General features: G+C 38.0%; 1 protein-coding gene across 1 annotated transcript in view; it reads right to left on the bottom strand.

Annotated features, from left to right (window-relative positions):
* The window catches only part of LOC145984123 (transmembrane protein 8B-like), a 248997-nt gene that overhangs the window by 52138 nt on the left and 175194 nt on the right, over positions 1-21665 (bottom strand). Inside the window, exon 9 of the mRNA XM_083117558.1 lies at positions 20007-20161. Coding sequence (XP_082973684.1) covers positions 20007-20161 — 155 coding nt within the window. The remainder of the gene's footprint in view (positions 1-20006; positions 20162-21665) is intronic.

The raw sequence follows: 21665 nt of genomic DNA, 5'->3' as shown, positions 1-21665 counted from the left end.
TATATATATATGAAATTATGGCCGATACCAATAAAATACTGATATAAAAATAAACCGATACCAATAACTGATATTCTACCGATCCGATATAAAATTAGAAATGGTCCTTGAAGAAGAACCTGAAAGGTTCATTGACCTCCTTAATAAATTGTTTCAAGGTGACTGCAGTGCAAAAGAAGTTGCATATTTAGACATTTACTTTTTTAGAAAGTAGAGCATGGAGATTATCCACAAAAATTACAACAAAATGGCAGAATTTTGCACTAATTTATCAGACATTTATTGATATATCGGATTGGTAAAATAATCGGTAATTTTACCGATAAACTGATATACCTATATCCAGTGGCATCCCCAGGGGGGGTTGGTGGGGGTTAAAAAAAAACCATTGGTTTCGTCATTTAAAAAAAATTCAAAGCGAAAATAAGTTTTATTTCATAAATGTGTTTGAGTACCAAATCGCGAATATTGTAAAATGTTTACATTTGGCAATGAGAAATGTATTTGCTTCTTCAATTACTTTTGATAATATTGGAGTTGAGTTACAGCAATGCACAGGCATTCATTCATTCCTTAGTCACTGAAAAGGAAGGAGAATTTCCTTCTCAGTATGGTCAAGAAAAGAGCCGTAACCCTTGGAATGCGAACTGAAGGAATCCCTCCTCCCCTTTCTTTCACCCACGATGACCCTCCCTTTCCTGTTACGACAGTGCTGCTAACTTCCCTTTTCTTTCTTTCCCCTTCTTATACCATTTATGCCAGCAGAGCAAAGTTCTGTGAGATTTGAATCACTACAATTAGTAGGCAAAGTAAGTCAAAATCTTATATTGCAACTGGATGCATATTTATTTCAAAATATCAATAATTATAATAATAATAATAATTGTTGCAGGCAGTAGCGAAGCATGGGTTTACGAAGGAGGCAAGCGATGTTTTGTACAATAGCATGCCGGGAGGAAGGGAGGGATGTGTTATATAGCCCAACTGGCCCAGTAAGTTTCATAAACAAAATAAAGACAATTAATATGCCAAAATATTATACGTTTTACTCTTGTGTTCTTTACAAATTAGATATTTTTTTCTCAACCAATTTCCAGCCTTCAGTTTATCGAACTTTCTTGTAACATTTGTGAAAGATCTCACTTGAATTTGTGCATAAATAATTTAGCAGTTGCCAACACTACTGACACTGACACTACTGGTTGCTGTCAACACTGGTGACGTAATTTGAGCTGGACCAAGCTGGATGCATGGTTCAGACATTTGACCGCCCTGTATCTTTGTCCCAAGTCCTGGTGTTCACTGGGGTTGTAGCGAGTTGCAGTCTGCAAGGTAGCAAGTCGAAGTGGTCGTGTTGTGTGTTACGTTTCTGCGTGTGTAATAGATTTTTGACGTGGAACTATAGATGGACAGAAAAAAGAAGAGAAATACATTATTAGAATATTTCAATAAGAAACAAAAAATGGAAGTTGAAGCTTCACTTTCCACAAATAGAACGTCAGATTTGGTCGATTTAAGTTCAGAGGAATTCCATCCGAATTGCGAGAGTGAAACGTGCGAACTTTCAGACTCTTGATATTCAACAAGAAGGCATAACAGAAGATATTGGAAACCTTGTTGCAAAATTATGTCAAGGAACTGTCGAGGTAAGTGACGTTCATTATTTGATAGCAGATATATCCATAGGCGGATTTAGAATTGTTTTTCTGGGAGGGCATAGCATGTGCTGTAAGCATACAATCGTGTGTGTGCGGGGGGGGGGGGGGCGTGTGTATGTCTGGAAGACGTGTGTAGGATGTCACCCTATATTACCAATAAACTTTCGCAGGGCGAGAGAACATGAAGATGAACAAGTTTCCTCAATGATTTCAGGGGCCTCACCGATGGTGGTGTAATCAAAGAGGTCCTGGGTTTGATCCCCTGTGAAGGTGCATTGCACAGTGGTACGTATCCCGATTTAAACTTTAAGTCCAGTCCCGATTAACGTATCTGAATATAAAATGGACTTTAAAATCATTTACTTTTTGTTTTGTTCACGAACCCTCGAAAAACGATATTACCTATCTTATAGATCCACCAAGGCATTTGAAACCTGCGCCGGAGCAGTGGCACTAGTGTCGCTAGTTAAAGCCACGTGGAAACCTGTGGTTCACGTATTTTCTGAGGTCCCAGAAAGCTTGGTGCTACTATACAGTGTATATGTATGCAACCACATTATAAAATCACGGTTGCCATGGACAGTTTTATTATTTTGTAGGAAAGGGATAAAATTTGTATTACGACATGGGATAGACTAGGTAGGCATCCTATGAACTGTAAATATTCCTTACAAATCTTCTGAATATTTCTCTTGTACAAACGCAACAAATACAATAAGTAATATGTGTGTGCAGTAATAAATTCATTTTCTGAAAGCATCTTTTCTGGCATCAGTGGTCGAAGTAGGGGATGCTGCCTCCAGTTAAGAAAGTTTCACAAAGCATACCCCCAATTAGAATAATTTGCATATTGAGCATCCTCCACATACTGTATTGTCTTCATGTTGATCCATACAAGGATGTACCCCCCTCGTATCTCCAAAATCGATCAAATAAGAACAGAACACGTCATAGATACAATGAAACTCAATGGGTTTAGTTGGTTAGAGAAATGTATTTGTAATAAAAATAACAGATCTGTTATAGGTTTGATTTCCACCACTGGCAAAAGAAATTTCACCTGATGATGAGAGGTGATGCTCTCTCGAAATGTAGTGTTAGAATAAGTATGGATAATAGCCAATTAACATTGCATGCTCATGTTGAACCATTGTCACTAATATTCAGAGAATTATTTGTTTCATTGTTGTTGCAAAAAATATTTTTATCCCATGACAGAGATTTTCATCAAAAAATAGTTTGCAAAGTTTAGTATTATTGTTGAGTCAGCAACATGAAACCATAAGCAGGATGTGGCAACAAGCGAGGTTGGCAGTTGAATAACATTAACTGATATGTAACATCATTGTCCAGTAAATAATTAATTATGAAAAGAATATTAATAGTTTAATGTATGTGCAAAATTATATAATACAATTATTGTTAGTGGTTTTTATTTTTCCTGTGATGTTTCGTCCTGGTTTCCCAGAACGTTTTCAAGCTTACACCAAGATAAACATGCACACAACACACAACCTTACATGGCTAGTCACTCTACACTTCTGTGCTCACAGAAAACAATGTAGTCCTAGAGACTACATTTATCAGCAACATTCCATTTAATGGGAGTTTCAGAGGAATATAGGCTGAATAATATAGATAAGTGTTTTAACATCAAGGCATTGCTATGGTATAATTTTCATAAGAAGAGATTTTAATCTTTTCAGGATTTCATAGAAAAGTTCTTGCATAATTATGCTTATGAGCAAGTAGTACAAGCACAATTGGCAGCTCTACGAACATGATTGATTGATTTGGTGTTTTAAGTCCACTTTGTGCACAGTAAGGCTAATCGGCACTGGACTTACAGTTTAAAGTGGGATCCGAACCACTATGTGCCTCCACCGAGTATCGAACCCGGGAGCCCTTGATTACTGTGCCATTGGGGAGGCCTCTATGAACATGAAAATATGATCCTAATGTTGATGAAAACTTAGCTAATTTTGCCTTGAAACTCTATTCTGCCTACTCAAATTTAGAAGAAGACCCATCCAAATCTGATATGATTCAGTTAGCGTTGCGACATATACTGAGAACCATGTCAGAATATGTGTCATGTCATGACATACCAACTATGGACAGACACATCTATTTTAGGTAGATTGAGTTCCAGAGGATCAGGAAGAATATACAAGAAAAAATAAAAAAACAATCATTCAATGTTGGACAAGTTTATGTTAAAACACCAGATTTTCGTAAGACTAGAAATTTAGCATATACCCAAAATACCGAACCTAAAACAAGTGGTGGTGTAAGCATAATTTCAAGCTATGTTCAGCAATCGAATTCATGCTCAAATCAACCAACCAAAGTACTTTATGAACAGACTTTTCATCTCAAAATGGTGTTCAACCAAATACACAAGAGTGGTTACAATAAACGTTCAGCACAGTACCAACACAACCTATGGGGTAAATGTAATTGGAACCCAATATGAAGCAACAATGGACAATCCAAACCATAGTCTCAACCTTCTTCAGCTGAACCATGGCTAAGACCTTCGCAGAGTATGCAGATAAAACCTTCTATACCTTTACATCCATGGAATGTAATTAATCTCAATTCTGTGGTACCATACCCAACTCAACCATGAATATTCTCTCTCTGGACTGCACCATTTACTTCTTACAGTAGTATGCAAACACAGCCAAGCACACATCCAGTGAATAACTCCTTATGGTTCGGTAATAATTCCAATTTGCTACCACAACCAGCAACTAGCACTAACGTGACCCAAAGCCAAGTACCTTCGAGTAGAGCAGTGCATAATTTAACAGGCACAACTGATAATACTAGTGAAAAATCATCCTTAAATATGTAAGGCAGGCAGAGTAATGAGCTCTGGTTCCTCTGTCCAGAGAATTACAAGGAGCATATTCATTACTAGGGAAAGGAACTTTAGGTAAATAAATGTTTTTTCTGCGATAAGATAGAGACCCTCATTTTTGCCAAAATTCTGATCATAGCCTTATATGTCAACACAGCAATTTTTATTTTACATAAAAACACATATTTTCCAGTTTTCCGTATGTAAATACATATTTTGCGAATTTTCATTTTAAATACATAAAATCGCTCATTGACTTCATCTACCTCGAAATCCTCGAAGGAAAAATGTTTATTCTCCGCACCTCTTTCATATCGAGAGTGCTAGGTTTGTTTAGTCTTTGAACACCCTCGCTGGCAGACTTCTGGCACCTCGCCTACGATCCTATTGGGAGAAAATAGCTGTAAGTAGCTGGGGCTGGCTACACGTAACGATAACAAAGGCTTTTTAATGAAGCAATGCAGCTATTGTGGCCGGAAGGCATAGCATTTGACAATGTTCTTCTCTTGACAGATGCTGCAGCTTACATGCAATAGGCCTTGCCGTTAGCTACCCCAAAATGGTTCACGTTAAATGTGTGGCTCATGCGTTGCATAGAATATGTGAAAAGATAAGAGCTCTTTATCCCAATGTCGATAAACTGGTTTCAAATGGGAAGAAAGTTTTTATCAAGTCACCTAGAAGAATGGACATTTTTTAAAAAAAATATCCTGAGGTTCCCCTCCCCCCTACACCTGTAGTTACGCGATGGGGCACTTGGTTGGATGCAGATGTTATGTCCAGAACTTTGAAAAAATCGTATCTGTTGTAAATGATCTCGACAAAGAAGAATTCTGCAAGAACTGTTGATGGAGCCCTCCTTAAAAGTCGAATTGGCATACATCTCAACAAACCTGTCCATTCTCTCTAATTCCATATGAAAGCTTGAATCGTCCGCGAACACTTTGGCAGCTTCCATTGGTGAAGTCCGTATAGTAGAAACGAGACTGCAAGAACTCACCGGATCTAAATGTCTAAATGTACAGAATTTTTTGGGAAAAACCAAGGTTTTCAAACTTTGTGCCAAATTGCACGTGTTTTGGAAAGTGAAGTAGAGGAAGAGGAAGCTTTGGAAAACTTCAGCGTTAGTGACATTTCGTGCTTCAAATATGCAAGAATTGTTTCTTGTGACATGGAGCGATCTTTCTCACAATATAAGATGCTTTGTAGAGATAATCGTCACAGATTTACAATGGAGAATTTGGAAAAAACTATGGTGATCCACTGCAACTCTTCCAAAAAATAGCTCGCTAAGAGGTAATCATTTAGAAACTAATTTCAGGTGTTTAAAATGCATGTTAGTTTGTTTTTGTTACCAAATGTTTTTATTTTTGTCACATATTTTCCTGTTTTTATCATATTTTCAACATTTATGACACAAAAAAAAAAAAAGGTAAAGTGCTCCCCTGTGCTTAGCACAACGCCATGAAGGCGTATAGGGGGTGTGGGGGTAACGCCCCACACTTTCTTGATCCGGTCGTGAGTGGGGGTGATGTGATCAGCATCACGCCCCTGACCGCCTTTACCCCCCAGGGTTTCCCCCAGGTACCCATGTTATTCGACGCTGGGTGGGCGCCGGGACCGCTTCCATCGTTAGTAAAAAATAAATATTTCTGACTTTTTTAGCACATAAAGTTCCGTTCCCTATTCATTACCATACTCCAACATCAATTGATCAATCAATTTTCAGAGCAGCAACCTATTATTTCCAACCATTCGGAAATGGAAGTTCTTACTATGAACTTTGTGCTTGATTGGTATGAAGCTGAACCGGAATGGCTTATCGACAATGATGGTTTCAAACAGAAGAGTTATTGTGTTGCCAGGTCAATTTGTGACATAACCATTAACTGTATCATTGATTGTGGGAGTCAAGCAAATTTAACAGATTATGCTACTTGGTTAAAATTGAAAACTATTATGTATTCCTACTGCTAGATTAGATTCAGTGAATAATGTTAAATTATTTTCTTTTGCTGGTGACAAAAGATTTAGAGTTATTGGTTGTAAGAATATTAGTTTAATAATAGCTTCAGAAAACTTTTATATTGAATTATATATTATTAAGCAGTTACATGCTGAAAAAATTTGGGATTACCATTTCTTTGGCATTTAGAGCAATAATTAATTTCAAGAAGCAAAAATCACATTATCAAATGATAAGGGCATTGAATCTAATTATGTTTTAGAAACATCTCATACATTTCCTTCCCCTTCATGTTCTCTTCAAAGTAACTTTGTAACATAAGCTGACAATTTTGAGGAAGAAAAGGATGAAGAAGAGGAGGAGAACTACCTAGCATCAGATAAAGACCTTGAAGCTTCATTAACTGGTAATAGTTTGTTAATCGATGAAATACATGAAATATTTTTAAAATTATTGTTAAGTTTCAGAATATTATCTTCTGATAAACTGAGGCAACCTAAAGTAGAACTTCACGAGATTAAATTAAATACATCAGAACATATACAGGAAGGTTATTTCAGTTGTTTACCGCGACAGCGCCAGCCGCCTAGCAGCCCCTTCATGCAACAGGTCCCGGAAAATTGCGTTAGAGGAAGTCCATAACAGAAACTGCTTGTTTTACAATTACAATTGAAATAAGCACGTACCTTGTTGCAAGGATGCTGGAAAAGGTGTCCTCACAAATACAAATATTTCTGGCACCTTATTTCTGACATCTAATCTTAGATTAGACATCGCTACTTTATCCCCAGTTGTCTCGACAGCGCCGGCAGCTTATCGGGGGTCGGGGGAGTTGTCAGCCGCGAGAGGGCGCTTCATACTGAACGTTTTCACGTAATTATCACACATAAAAACTCTTTGTTCAAGACTATATTTATTTAGTGGAATAACTAATGAATGAATAACAATTAACACACAATAAAGCACTAGCACTGAATAGCAGACCCAACTCAATAACACAGTATAAACAACACGCGTACTGATAAACTCAAACAGAAGTGAACATAGCGTAGACTCACTACGTCTGGTAGCCGACAGTGTTGCTAACCATTTTCCAGCAATGTCCCTACAGACGTAGTCAAAATCTCCCTACAACTGACCAAATGAACCTACGCCAAGTAAAGCGACTAAAAAAAACAACACCTCATGAGCTTGCAAAACAGAAGATAAAATGTACACATTTACTTACCAAATCTTTCTGCTCGGTGCTTCCACAATTAATGAAGGAGTGAATTTACAATACAGGATCCCTCCCAGATTTTTGTAATATTTCTCATACTCACTAATTGAGGCCTCCTAATCACGAATTTAAAGTTAAAATTTGGGGGTCACGTGTAGAAATTGCAAAATATGTGCAATTGAGTGGTTCGCGATCGGCACGATTGCTCATTATTTACCGGAAGATTTTGTGTTTTCAATACTTAAAAAACGAAATATACATTCCTGATATTACTACGACCCCAAATTTTAACTATGTTTGCCTATCCTAACCTAACCTTACCGTGAATGGTTCGTGGGGCTATCCGTCAATGGTTTGTGGGTGTATGGATTTCGACCCCAAATTTTAATTATGTTTGTCTTGCTTAACAAAAATCTTATTTTCGTAGCACTTTAACGGCAAACGTTCATCATCGAAGATGCCATTTTAGTATCCTGCAATTTTACGGTCAATACACTGTTGCCAAACTTACTTGTAATCAAATCAGTCCACATTCCACATGTTCTTCTACATCGTGATTGTCACTGTCACATATAAGCACCTTCTTTGGGCAATATACTGAAATCCATAAGTTTATTAATTAGCCCACGGCAATCCTCCTGCACACTCCACCTAAAAATCTATACAACGTTAACAACTTTCTTATTGTTCTCTTCCGCCATTCTTACACCATCCATGCTCTCCAAGTATGAAATCGACAGTGTGGCAACGCTGTAGACAGTGTAACTAGACAGTGTGGCAATGCTGTAGACAGCGTAACTAATTGGGAATGTCCATTGTTCATATCAACAAATATGGCTACCATACTTGTATACGGAGAATCATTGCGAGAATTGAAAAGCTTATTTTACAACTTCTACACGTTAATGAACAATTTTTTCACCTCACCCCAACATGTTAACTTGAGATAAATCATCATGACTAATTATTTCGTGAGTATAAGACATAGCATAGAAATTACAGAATGGTCCGGTATTGTAAATTCTTGCCTTAATGAATAATAGGGGTGTGCGGGACAGAATTTTTTGGGTCCGGACAGGAGCGGGATGGGAAAATTTGCAATTTCCCGACCAAGTCGGGAAATTTTCGGGATGGGAAATTTCCGTAACACTGGAAATCTCGAATTCTACATGTCATTTTCACTTTAAGTGTTTGTTTTTGCATTTGTAAAATAAAAACTTAAAATTTCCGATAAGTTCCAGAAACTTACAATGCAGAAAACGTCAAGAATTAACGACTTTTTAAAGTGACCATTCAGTATTTCCCGACTGCTCGGGATCCCAGAAAGTGGGGAAGTCATCGGGAAATTTTTTCCCGATCCCGGTCCCGACTTTTCGGGATCCGCACACCCCTAATGAATAACGTTGAGTCATTTACTGTTGATTATGTTATTTGAAGTCATACATGCTGCTGCTGATGTGAAGAGATAGATATTGGTTGGTGATGCTGTATTTCCTGCAGTCTTTAACAATTCTGGTCCCATTTTATTTCTCTTTTTTGTTTTTGCATCACCTAACATTGAAAATATTCTTAACATTTCCACGTTAGAATGTGGCAATGTTAGCACTATTTTCGCGAGAGTGGAAATGTTTTCAAAAAAGAACTTGCCTTGAAAGTTCTTGGTAACCGATAACATGTTTCAAAATTCTGATGGAGATTTGTTGGTTAGTTATTTCTCCTCCTCGCTAAAGTATCTAGATAAACTAATCCATTCATTCCAAACTGAGCCCGAAGAAAGTGCAACTGACTGACGAGTAAGCGTTGCACCTTTGCACAATAAAATGTTATTTTCTAAGATTGAAAAAAGTCCCTACGTTTTCCCTTATTTGGTAAAATCTGTCCCTACGCGGGCTAAATATAGTGAAAAGTCCCTATGCGTAGGGACATGTCCCTACGGTTGGCATCACTGGCGACATGTGTCACGTTCGTTCAGTACGAAGTGCCATCTCGTGGCTGACAACTCCCCCAACCCCCGATAAGCTGCCGGCGCTGTCGAGACAACTGAGGATAAAGTAGCGATGTCTAATCTAAGATTAGATGTCAGAAATAAGGTGCCAGAAATATTTGTATTTGGGAGGACACCTTTTCCAGCATCCTTGCAACAAGATACATGCTTATTTCAATTGTAATTGTAACTGTAATTGTGAAAAGTGGAAACATTACAAAACAAGCTGTTTTTGTTACGGACTTCCTATAACGGAATTTGCCGGGACTTGTTGCATGAAGGGACCGCTAAGCGGCCGGTGCTGTCGCGGCAAACGACTGAAATAACCTCCCTGTATATATATATACAAATGATGAAGGAGACAGTAAACACTTACCACATGAAGAGAAATAGTTCTATATTTCGCGATATATGTCGCATTTTCAAAGTAGAAGATAGATAGATTGGCGTCACATAGAGTAGAGGCAAAGAATACTGACTGTAGCGTCTCTACGGTCAGTGTTGCCAGAAACAGTTGATAGAGAACAAAGAGTACTTTAACCAGTGTTTACTGTAAGGTGGTTGGGTAGTTTCGGGGAGGAGAGGAAAGGGTTACTGGTTGGCTAGGTTGAGTCCGGGGGGTATAGTGGCATGCATGCCTGCTATATAGGTCCTTTCCCATCGCCTGCGGAAAGATGTGTCAGAGTGGGGGGTAAAAGATGGATGATGGCAACACGGAAACAGTTATTGAAGGTGGAGGAACGGTGATTATTGATCCTTAGGTTCAAGGGGGTGGAGGTTTCGCCTAAGTAGAAGTTGCCCCAGATTTGGCAGATGAGGGTGTAAATCAGGTTGGATCAGTGGCAGCTGCCCTTAGGGTGAAGGGTGAACTCACCTGCCGCTGTGGGGATCAGGAGGGTGGGGAGGTGATAAGTATGGGGCAGGTCTTGCATCTGGCTTTGTTGCACCTGTAAGCTGGGGGGAGTGGTATGGAAGGGGTGGGAGTGTTTCGGACCAAGATGTTCTTGAGGTTGGGGGGGGGGGGGGCGGAATATGACCCTAGGTTTATCCCGAAAGATGTCCCTGGTGTCAGGATCACTGTGCAGGATGGGGAGGAGGGAGTGGAGGGTATGTCTGATTTTCGTAATCTGTGGGTGGTATTGGGTGATCAGAGCTGAAGGGTTGGTATCGGGTTGTTTGGTGCAGTTGTGGGAGGTGGCTGTAGTGATTTGTTTGTTGATGAGGGTGGAGGGGTAGCCACAGTTGGTTAGGACTTGGTGCAGGCGTAGGTTGTAGTTTTGACGGTATGAGGGGGATGGGTTGAGGCGCTGGCCTCTGAGAGCAAGGGAAAATGGGATGGCTTTTTTGGTGTGGTAGGGGTGTGAGCTGGAGTAGTGGAGATACTGGAGGTTGTTGGTTGGTTTGATGTGTATGGAAGTTTCCAAGTGGTCTCCCGCAATGTGGATATCCACATCTAGGAAGGTTACTTGGTCTTTGGAGTGGAGCCAGGTGAATTTGAGGGTAGTCAAGTTGTTCAGTTGGTTTAGGAATGTAGTGAGGGAGGGTTCGCCATGTGTCCAGAGGAGCAAAATGTCATCTATGAATCTTAGCCAAAGAAGTGGTTTCAGTTGCTGGGAGTCGAGGAATTCCTATTCCAGCCTGCCCATGAACAGGTTGGCATAAGAGGTGGCCATGCGGGTTCTCGTCAGAGAACAAAACTCGACTAAAGAAATTGGGGTCTCTTTGTATTTGCTGAAGTGAGTTTTTTAGCTTGACACAACAAAATATCTCGAAAAGTACGCATCTGATCAAAAAAAAATTCTGAATGAAATTTGTTCGTCTCGAAGGGGCTCATCCAATGATGCCAAACTCCACCCCCCACCCCACCTCCTGGGGGTGGGGTGAGGGGCAACTGTAAAATCTCAAATGGGAACCCCCATTTTTTTATTGCAGATTCGGATTCTCCAGACAAAAATACATAGGTTTTCTCTGAAACTGTTTTTTTGGATTTGTGATAGCTGGTGCTGTAATCGAAAAAAGTAAGATTTGGCGCAATTCTCGAGAAATACACTGTTCTCTTCATCAGGCTTCGTGGCAGATTATGCCGTGTCTCTTTGACCAGGAAACAAGGTGTAATGGTTACAGGGTGATTGGTAATTCGACCTATTCCTGGAAAGGGGTAATACTAGAGCACATTTGCAACAAATTTGACCCTATGCACCAGGGGTCGGAAATCAATGGGTTTCGAGTTATTGCAGTTTGTAGATTTTTGACATATTCTGACTTGCGACCAAAAAAACTACTAATTGTGAAAAAAAACTACTACACCCTGGGCACTTAATCTATATGTTGCTAACAGCTGACGAATGAGTGACTACTGGGAAAAAAAATCAGGCCCAAAATTCCTATACCCACAGAAAGAAACAGTCATTGGAGCACACGTCATCAAGAAATTTGGAAATTATCATTTAAATCGAAGAGGATTACTCAAAAAAATGGTAACAAACTTAGCGTAAAAATTACGGAGAAAACTTCCTCATTTCATAAGCTCTCCAAAAATATACAAATGTTGTCAACTGGCACACGGGTTGAGTGAAAAATCTGAATAAAAAGCAGAGAAGGCACGTTGTAGACCCCCATCATCTGACAAGAATTCTGTGGATGGACGAATCCAAATTCGACTGTGATGGTGTTAAGAATTTTCATAATACGCATTTTTCGTCCCCTAAGGGTCATAACCCCAGAAAATCTAAAGAAAAGGCTCAAAAAAAAGAAGAAGTAAAGTGCTCCCCTGTGCATAGCACCACGCCATGAAAGCGTATAGGGGGTGTGGGAGTAATGCCCCACTCTTTCTTGATCCGGTCGTGAGTGGGGGTGATGTGATCAGCATCACGCCCCTGACCGCCTTTAACCCCCAGGGTTTCCCCCAGGGTTTCCCCCAGGTACCCATGTTATTCGACGCTGGGTGGGCACCGGGGCCGCTTTCATCGTTAGAAAAGTTCCCGGATTTGAACCGGCCGGGGATCGAACCCGGGACCTTGAGTAAAAAGAAAGGCTCACCAGAGAAAATTCTCACTAAATGGGAATCATCCACAATCATGTGATCGGGCCATTCTTTCTGCCACAAAGCCTAAACGGCATTATCTACGAAAACTTCCTAATGGAAGAATTGACGACGCTGCTGGAGGATGTGCTGCTCACCACAAGTAGGGGTATGATGTACCAACATGATGGCTGCCGAGGTCACTATTTGAGGGGTGTGCGACAGTGGCTGGACTACAATCATCCCATGCGATAGAATGGTCGAGGCGGCCCGACCCCCTGGCCGGCGAGGAGTCCAGATTTGACGCCATGCGACTTTCACATTTGGGGTCACATGAAAAAGTTAGTCTACAGTACACTAGTGGATTCGCAAGAAGAGTTGAGAGAGAATTGTGACAGCCGTCCCATACATAAGAGACTGAGTGTCAATGCGAGTGACTGTGTCTGAAGTACGTCGCAGGCTGCGTGTTTGCAAACGTAACCGGGGAGGCAATTTGAACAGGATTTGTAGTTTTCGTAACAGTTAATTCTGACAACCTGGAATCATTAGAATGGTAAATAACATTATTATTTCACTCATTTTCGTTCCTTTATTTCTCACAACAGGCAACTTGGGTCTCCCCATGGCGCAGTGGTAGCGTCATTGCCTTGTAATCAAGGGGTCCCGGGTTCGATACCTGGTGGAGGCACAAATAGTTCGGATCCCACTTTAAACTGTAGGTCCAGTCCCGATTAGCCTTACTGTGCATAAAGTGGACTTAAAGCAGCAATTCAAACCAAACCAAACAACTGGCAACTTCTTTTCACTTTACAAAGAGGTCTACAATGCGCCTACTCCACTTTTTATTCAGATTTTTCCCCAAACCCGTGTGCCAGTTGACAACATTTGTTTATTTTTGGAGAGCTTACGAAGTTTTTTCCGTAACTTTTACTCTAAGTGTGTTACAATTTTTTTGAGTAATCCTCTTCGATTTAAATGATAATTTCCAAATTTCTTGATGACGTGTGCTCCAATGACTGTTTCTTTCTGTGGGTATGGGAATTTTGGGCCTGATTTTTTTTTCCAGTAGTCACTCATTCGTCAGCTGTTAGCAACATGTAGATTAAGTGCCCAGGGTGTAGTAGTTTTTTCACAATTAGTAATTTTTTGGTCGCAAGTCGGAATATGTCACGAAAATCTACAAACTGCAATAACTTGAAACCCATTGATTTCCGACCCCCGGTGCATAGGGTCAAATTTGTTGCAAATGTGCTCTAGTATTACCCCTTTCCGGGAATAGGTCGAATTACCAATCACCCTGTATATATACATACACACACATCATAGAGATGATTTGGAAAAGGAACTCACTAAATGGAAGTCTTGGGGAGTCATTCAAGAATCAGCTTCACCTTATTTAAATCCGCTACATATAGAACCAAAAGCTGGTGGACAATAGTTTTAATAGTTTAAATAGACAATCATTTAAATAAACATGTGATATCTCCTCTCATTCGTGTAGAACCAATTAATGAAATACTTCAGGGATTCAGAGAAGTTACATTGTTTTCAACCTTGGATTTATCATCAGATTATTTCCAGATTCCACTTTCAGAAAGCTCTTATAAGTATACAGCATTGTCATATAGAGGTTGGCAGAATGTTTTTAAATATTTGCCATTTGGCATAACATCAGCTGTGTCTGTTTTTGTGGAAAGAATTAATCAGATTTTCTATCCATCTACAAGTTCGTTTCTTATCTGTTTCTTATCACAGATGATCTTCTTACATTTTCACCTGATTTGTTTTCTTATTATGAGCATTTGAAACATGCGTTAGACACACTTTGTAAGGTAAATATGTCTCTCAACATATCTAAGTGCAATCATTAATACCAAAATTAAATTTGTAGGACATATAATATCTGGCACAGAAATAAAGATAAATCCAGGGAGCAATAGGGCAATCTCCGAATTTCCAGTTCGAAAATGTAAAAAAGGAATGTTCATCATTTTCTGTGCTTGGCTAATGGAAGGAGATCATCGGCAGTCCTTTGTTACTCTAAAGAGAATAATCTTATCATCTTCATCATTAGGACAAGCCAATTTTAATAAAGAATTCTGTATTAATGTTGACAGTTCTAAGGTTCGTGTGGGACTGGTACTTTGGCAACCAGATGAAGATGGAAATGCAAATGTCATTCAGTATGTCAGTTGAACTTGGAAACAACATACAGTACACACAAAATAGAGTGTCTTGTTATTATTTTTGCCATGGAAAAGTTTACAGTTTATATTACTGGAAGACATTTTACAATCTACAGTAATCATAAATTTGCTGGCTCGAATCAGTAAGGACCTGAACCCTAGGTTGAACCAATGGGCACTTAAGTTACAATCATATAACTTTACCATCGAACATGTATCTGGTCCTCAAAATCCTGCTGCTGATACTTTAGGTTGTTATCCTAGACCTTTTGTATAAACAGCATGATTTAAGATGACATTCTGGCTATTTTAAAATTTATGAATTTTGTAAAAGGTTTTATTATTGGCCCAGGATACATAGAAGTATTAAGGACTATTTGAGGAACTGTCTTTCATGTGCAAGGGATAAAGAATCTACCTTTAAGATTTCAAAGGAGGAATTACATGTACATTCAACCAAACCTCACTACTTACTTTTAGTCAACTTATTTGGTCCATTACCTTTGTCTAAAGGTTTCCATCATGTATTCGTCATTGTGGATACGATTAGTAAATTTGTGATGGTTTATTGTCTTTGACGTGCAACCTCAAAGGAAATAATTAACAAATTTGGAATTTATTTTAATCATTACCCAAAGTGTAAAGTAAATAATTCTCACCGACAATGGTTCACAATTTAAATCAACTGAAGGTATAAAGTTATTTGAATTCTGTGAGTGTTAAACATGTGTTAACTTCACTAAATGCACCTTTTGCCAATCCCATCAAACATTGTAATAAAGAGCTGGTGAGACTATTGAGATTGTTTTGTAAGTGCAATCAGAAATTTGGTTTAATTATGTGTGAATAATTCAAAATTGGAAACAACCAGTTACATACCTTCTGAACTTTTTATGCTTGTTGATTATCATGATGAAGTAATATATAAAATAAATTGGCCAGATGACTTGAAACATTCACCCAGGAAGGCAAAATGTATAATGGCTGAAGCAAATATAAAAAGGAATAATCAAAAGGTTATACGGATTTCAATGAATATAAACATAGAATAAAATCTGGTGAGCTGGTTCTTGTCAGAAACCATCTTAAAAGCAAGGCTATTAGTGATAGCATTCACAATTTTTTTTAGCTTGGATGTAGGCATGGCCGGCTCTACCGTACGTGCAACACATGAATTTGCATGGGTCGGCAAGCTCAAGGTGCAGCAAAATGTATAAAAAAATGGAGGCTGCATTATTTGAGGCAGTTTGGTCTTCTTGGGGAGAAGAAAATTCAAATGAAATCCATTTGCATATGCAGTATAAAACAGAAACGGATAAGAAAAGCAAAGACTAACTGTGAAAGAAAGCGGTGCCGAAAGTTTATATTAGTTGTCCTCTTACAAAAGCAGCTATTATTGTTTCGTCTGTGAAAATGGTAAGCAGCGTCTACTGTGCATGTGCGGTGCCAAGTTACAACACTATCTATTGTTTGATCATGTGCCAGTCCACCAGTTCTCCACCCCCACCCCCTGTTATCAAGGTTTGAGTTAAACTAACGTGTCACATTCGGTAGTCGGAAATAGAGCTGCACTGTTCTTTGACATGTTGATTGCGAAAGGTGGTGATCATGCAAGACGCAATAGTAAGCACGAATATCTGCTGTTTTTATCATTGCTGGTTGCACCTCATTTATGATCCTGATAGTGTAACGATAGTGCAGTTAGTGTATGTCGTGTGTGAGAACGCGTGCCCATTTGAGTGTGGCAATGTATTGAGAGACTTGTGTATTTGTGCTGTCAATAAAACAACTTGTTTGTCAACTCGTCGTAAGAGATTTAAAAATTATTTGTTGCATTTGTAATTGTAAACTAAGGAATGTCTGATAAAAGGAAAAAAACGAACACAGCAAGGGAACCCAAGACAAAATTTAAAGTGGATTTTTCTTTTTCATTATTGATGTTGCAGTCAATTCTATTCAAGAAAGATTTGAACAACTGAAAGCTCACAGTTCACATTTCTCATTTTAATATAATAAGCTAAATTAAAAACTATTGATACAAGTGAGATTTTAAGAAAATGTGAAAATTTGGAGAAACTTTTAACACATGAGGAACACTGAGACATTGATGCCACCGAGTTATGTGATGAACTGAAGGTACTTTCCCACTTAATAGAAGATAGAAGATGATTCGCCTCCACTTGAAGTGTTGCGCTACATTAATTACAATTGTTTTGCTCCAAATGTAGCCATAGCTTTGAGAATACTGCTTACTTCTGCCGGTAACAGTTGCAAGTGGTGAACATAGTTTTTCAAAACTGAAGCTTATTAAAACTTATTTATGTTCCACAATGGGTGAATAGCGGTTAGAAGGACTTGCCATGATCTCAATTGAATATGAAATTGGTCAAAAATTAGACTATGGTTCTGTTATTCGTGACTTTGTAAATAAAAAAGCTAAAGAAGTTCATTTGTAAGCTTTCCAACTTAAAGAGGGGGAAAGGTACAAAGTGAATAGTGTAATCATGAAGAAATCGTGGTTTACAAAGTGTACAAGTTTGCACATACATAGTTTAATGTAAATAGTGATGAAGTGAAGATTATAACACCATTAAGAATTGTTTCCATGATATGAAAAACTCAATATGCTGACCAAGGCAGAAATTTATTTTATTATAAAACATAAACATATTATTGAGAAGTGAAGATATGTTACTCCATGTACAGTCACGGACACTTCTGGGTTATAACAATTCCATTAACTTTCAATGAAGAAATAGTGAAACAAAACAGGAGAACTGAGAGGTCTGCATGTCGGCAGAAACTATAGTGAGCAAATGCAACAGATATTTTATTATTATTAGGTTTAAATATATATTATTTTTTTATTTATGAATAACTTATCTTCTCACATTATGTATTCTTTCATTGTATTATGTTAAAAATTGGTTATACCACGTGAAATTGCCACGGATAACAAGCTTAGTTGTTCATACATTACATTTTCTTTGTACGTATTTTGGGGTGGGGGCAGCAAGAAGTAAAATTGCACGAAGTGGCAAAATTCCTAGGGCCGGGGCTGTATGTAGGTCCTTATCAAGTTAGAGAAGTTAAGAATAACCAAGGACATTTACTGTCATTGTCAACACCAGCAAAGGAACAAATGCAGAACATAACAAATATGAAAATTTTCAATTCCACAGAAGAAAAAAGAAGAGAGCTATTGAATGCAAACAATATACAAGGGCAATTTGGAAAAAAAAAAAAAACCGTTTGGTTATCGATGACAGACAATCGTAGATACAGAACTTTTATTATACACATTAGAAAAGTACCACATTACATTACTTTTCGACAATCACCATTCAAATTGAGGAACTTGTCATAATGTTTTACAAGGTTTGAAATTCCTTCTACAAAAAAATCTACCGCCTGGGAATGATGCCACCCTCTAACAGCATCGTGAAGCACATTGTCATTGTCGAAGCGGTGCAATGCAAGGCAATGTTTCATGTGGAATCCCAACTTTTCTGTTACCACCTCTTACAAAACAGGCTGAGAAATTTGGGGAAAGCAAACAGAAAGTTCAGATATCGTGAACCGATGGACTTTATGGACTGTTTTGTCAATTTCCTGCACGAGTTCATTGCTGACTACTGATGGGCACCCACTTCTTGCCGCATCATGCATGTCAGTTCGTCCATCTTTAAACATGCAATACCATTCACGTACGACACCTTCACACATCACATTTGGTCCGTAAACATTACACAGTTCGCAATGAATCGCAGCTGCCAAAAGTATTTCCGCACACAGAAATTGTATTACTGCACGCACTTCACATTTGGCGGGATTTTCTATTGGAGCATTCATTTTCAATTGTTATAGCAGACGAGTCAACTGCAACACAACCTTCTCCTTCCACTGCTCACTGCCTACCAAATTACTGCGCACAGTGCAACAGGACTGACGTTGCTATCCCCGGCTATTTCTCGCACATGCGCAAACGGTGTTTTTTTTTTTCAAATTGCCCTCGTATAAACCAAATAATTGATATGTTTAATAATGTGTTTAATTAATTTCAGAATTATCTCAAGGAATTGTTTATCTATTATAAATTTTGCTTAGTTATATAAAAAATAATATGACAAGGAAAATTTCCTAAAATATGTATGGAAGACATGATTGAATGCTAGTATGGTTCTAATATGTTCTATTTCGTTAGTGTTTTGGTGAAAGCAGTTTGTAATTGTACTCCTTTAATGTAAATTTTCTTCTTATTTGACCATTTAACGTATAATGAATAATTGTCTCACACAGAAAATTTTCCCTAACAGAGAGGGGTTTATTGTGACAAGCACAAAAGTTACAATGTGAGTTTATGAACATACATGTCTATTCATATTTTGGGAAATGAGAGACTCAGAAGCAAATAGCATCTACTGGCAATCGAGGAACAAAAATCAACAGAAACTTTCCAAGCAACAATGCGACAAGTTCCAATGAGGATGTTCAGTGGCTACTGAAGTTAACAGAACAAACTAAAAACAGCTTCATGGAAACCATGAGTACTAAGTTTCTCTGCAATCAGTACATGTCTAAAACGAAACAACTGACAATCATATAAGTAAACAGTCTGTAAAAAAATATGTAGAATGTATAAGTGATGACTACAGAAATATTAATATTGGAATCTAGTTTTGCATTCAATTGAATATTAAGTTTCACTTGGTTGGTCACCTTGTGCAGGTGTTGAGTAATATTGAAATCTGCCTTTTATTGTCAAAAGCAATGTAGAAGTTTGACTTGATTTGAGATTTCGAAGTATCGAGCAAGCCCCATGTGAAAGTCTCAATAATGTTCTTGTTTCTTTTTCTGTAACAATTGATGGCAGACTATAAAGGTTCTTATTGTTAAATGCAACAATTAACGTGTGTTCCATTTCAGTTTTAAACAGAGAGAGAACAAGAAAAAATAGAATTTTTGCTTCTTCTGTTCATTTCTCTTTTCTTCTATACAAAGGTGCTTCCAAGTTTTTCATTTTTAGTGGAATTGGAAATATTATTAAAGTTGTTAACAGTATACAAACTCATAATTTATGCCAAGAAACAGAAGAAAATACGAACCTCCAAGGCAAGTGCAAGATGTGAAAAATTGAAGGCCTTTATGGGTTTCTTGGCAGACACCCTTTGGTCCACATGGCTCACCAGAAAATACACAAGGCTGGGTTCTGATGTCCAAAGACAACATAACTTCCTCCACCACACATGGTACAATGGAACTGTTGAAAGTAGAAAACAGGTACTTTAGCCATTTATGTAGTATAAGAGTAAACAGGATGCAAATTGTAAGACAAATGACACTAAATTAATATTAAATAGCTTAGCATTAATACAATCAAGCAAGATGACTTGAAAATCTACATATTATTTTACCAATGACTTCAATGCTACAGGCCTCCCCGATGGCGCAGTGGTCGCGTCGTTGTCTTGTAATCAAGGGGTCCCAGGTTCGATACCCGGTGGAGGTACAAGTGGTTCGGATCCCACTTTAAACTGTAGGTCCAGTCCCGATTAGCCTTACTGTGCATAAAGTGGACTTAAAACACAAAATCAATCAATCAATCAATGCTACTAACTCTGTCTTAAAGACTATAGATTGCACGGAAAAGTGTAGTGGTATTTTATTTGTATTATCCTAATTTGATATCATTTGTATGTCTTTTAGGCTAATTGCAATGATAAGGATGACTGATAATTTGATGAAATGAACGAATAAACACTCACAAAGAAGCCTGGGAATCAACCATGCAACATGGTTGGCTACTGGGCAGCTTGTGTAATTTGTGGATGTAGTCAATCTAGTGGCTCTTTACAAAGCTACTTACTTATCTTATCAAATTTTCAGTAAAGAAATGAGAATTTATAATGCAATATCACAATTTATATGCAGGTAGTTTATAAACAACTGAGGTTATTTCTGCATAAAGTTGTTTATTTAAATATAGTTTCCAAAGAAACCATACAACATTATATTTTCTCGCTTATTTTAATTGTTTGCATTGAAATATATACTTGATTATGTCCATGAGAGAATGTAAATTGTGATTCATGTTAATTGAATTTAAAGATCTATTGAAAGCACTCTTTAAAGAGTTATGTTAATCCTCTAGCAGCAATATGATGAATTGTTATATAATTGTCACATGGGGTGTCAAGAGACCTTTCCTTCTGAACATAATCAGCATTTTGTTGATTTATTTGCTTTTTCACTTCGCTTTTTGTGCCACTTTTGGCTAATTTGCGAAGATGGGGATGAGTGATGAAAGGACACTCGCAGACATCCATGCCCAGGCCAGGATTCAAACCCAGGACCCCTGACATCGTAGCATGATGTGCTAACCACTCTGCCCTGGGGGCCAGCTCAGAATTTTGTTGCCTACAAGTACACATTCAAATCACTTTGAATTTGATTTTCAAATTAATAATTTTATTGTAATTAGGCTTGACCCAATGCCAATGTCAATACTTTTACTGGTTCCCATGTATACAGATGCTGATACTTGGAAACTGAAAATTAATTAGTTCAGAATATTTATGAATTTTAAAATACATAGTCTTTCATTGGAACTATATCATACGAACCTACCAGTGAGTTGCTTTAAAATATTCATAATTTCACATGACAATAACTTAATCAGAGAATGCATCCCCCCCCCCCCCCAAAGCTGTTGTACAAATAATTAAAATTATGCATTTTGTATAATTTCCAGGATATTTAGGTTC

The sequence above is a fragment of the Lepisma saccharinum genome, chromosome 2, assembly GCF_977018435.1.
Source record: "Lepisma saccharinum chromosome 2, izLepSacc3.1, whole genome shotgun sequence".
In the NCBI taxonomy this organism is placed as follows: Eukaryota; Metazoa; Arthropoda; class Insecta; order Zygentoma; family Lepismatidae; genus Lepisma; species Lepisma saccharinum.
This window is presented reverse-complemented; position numbering and strand designations above follow the sequence as displayed.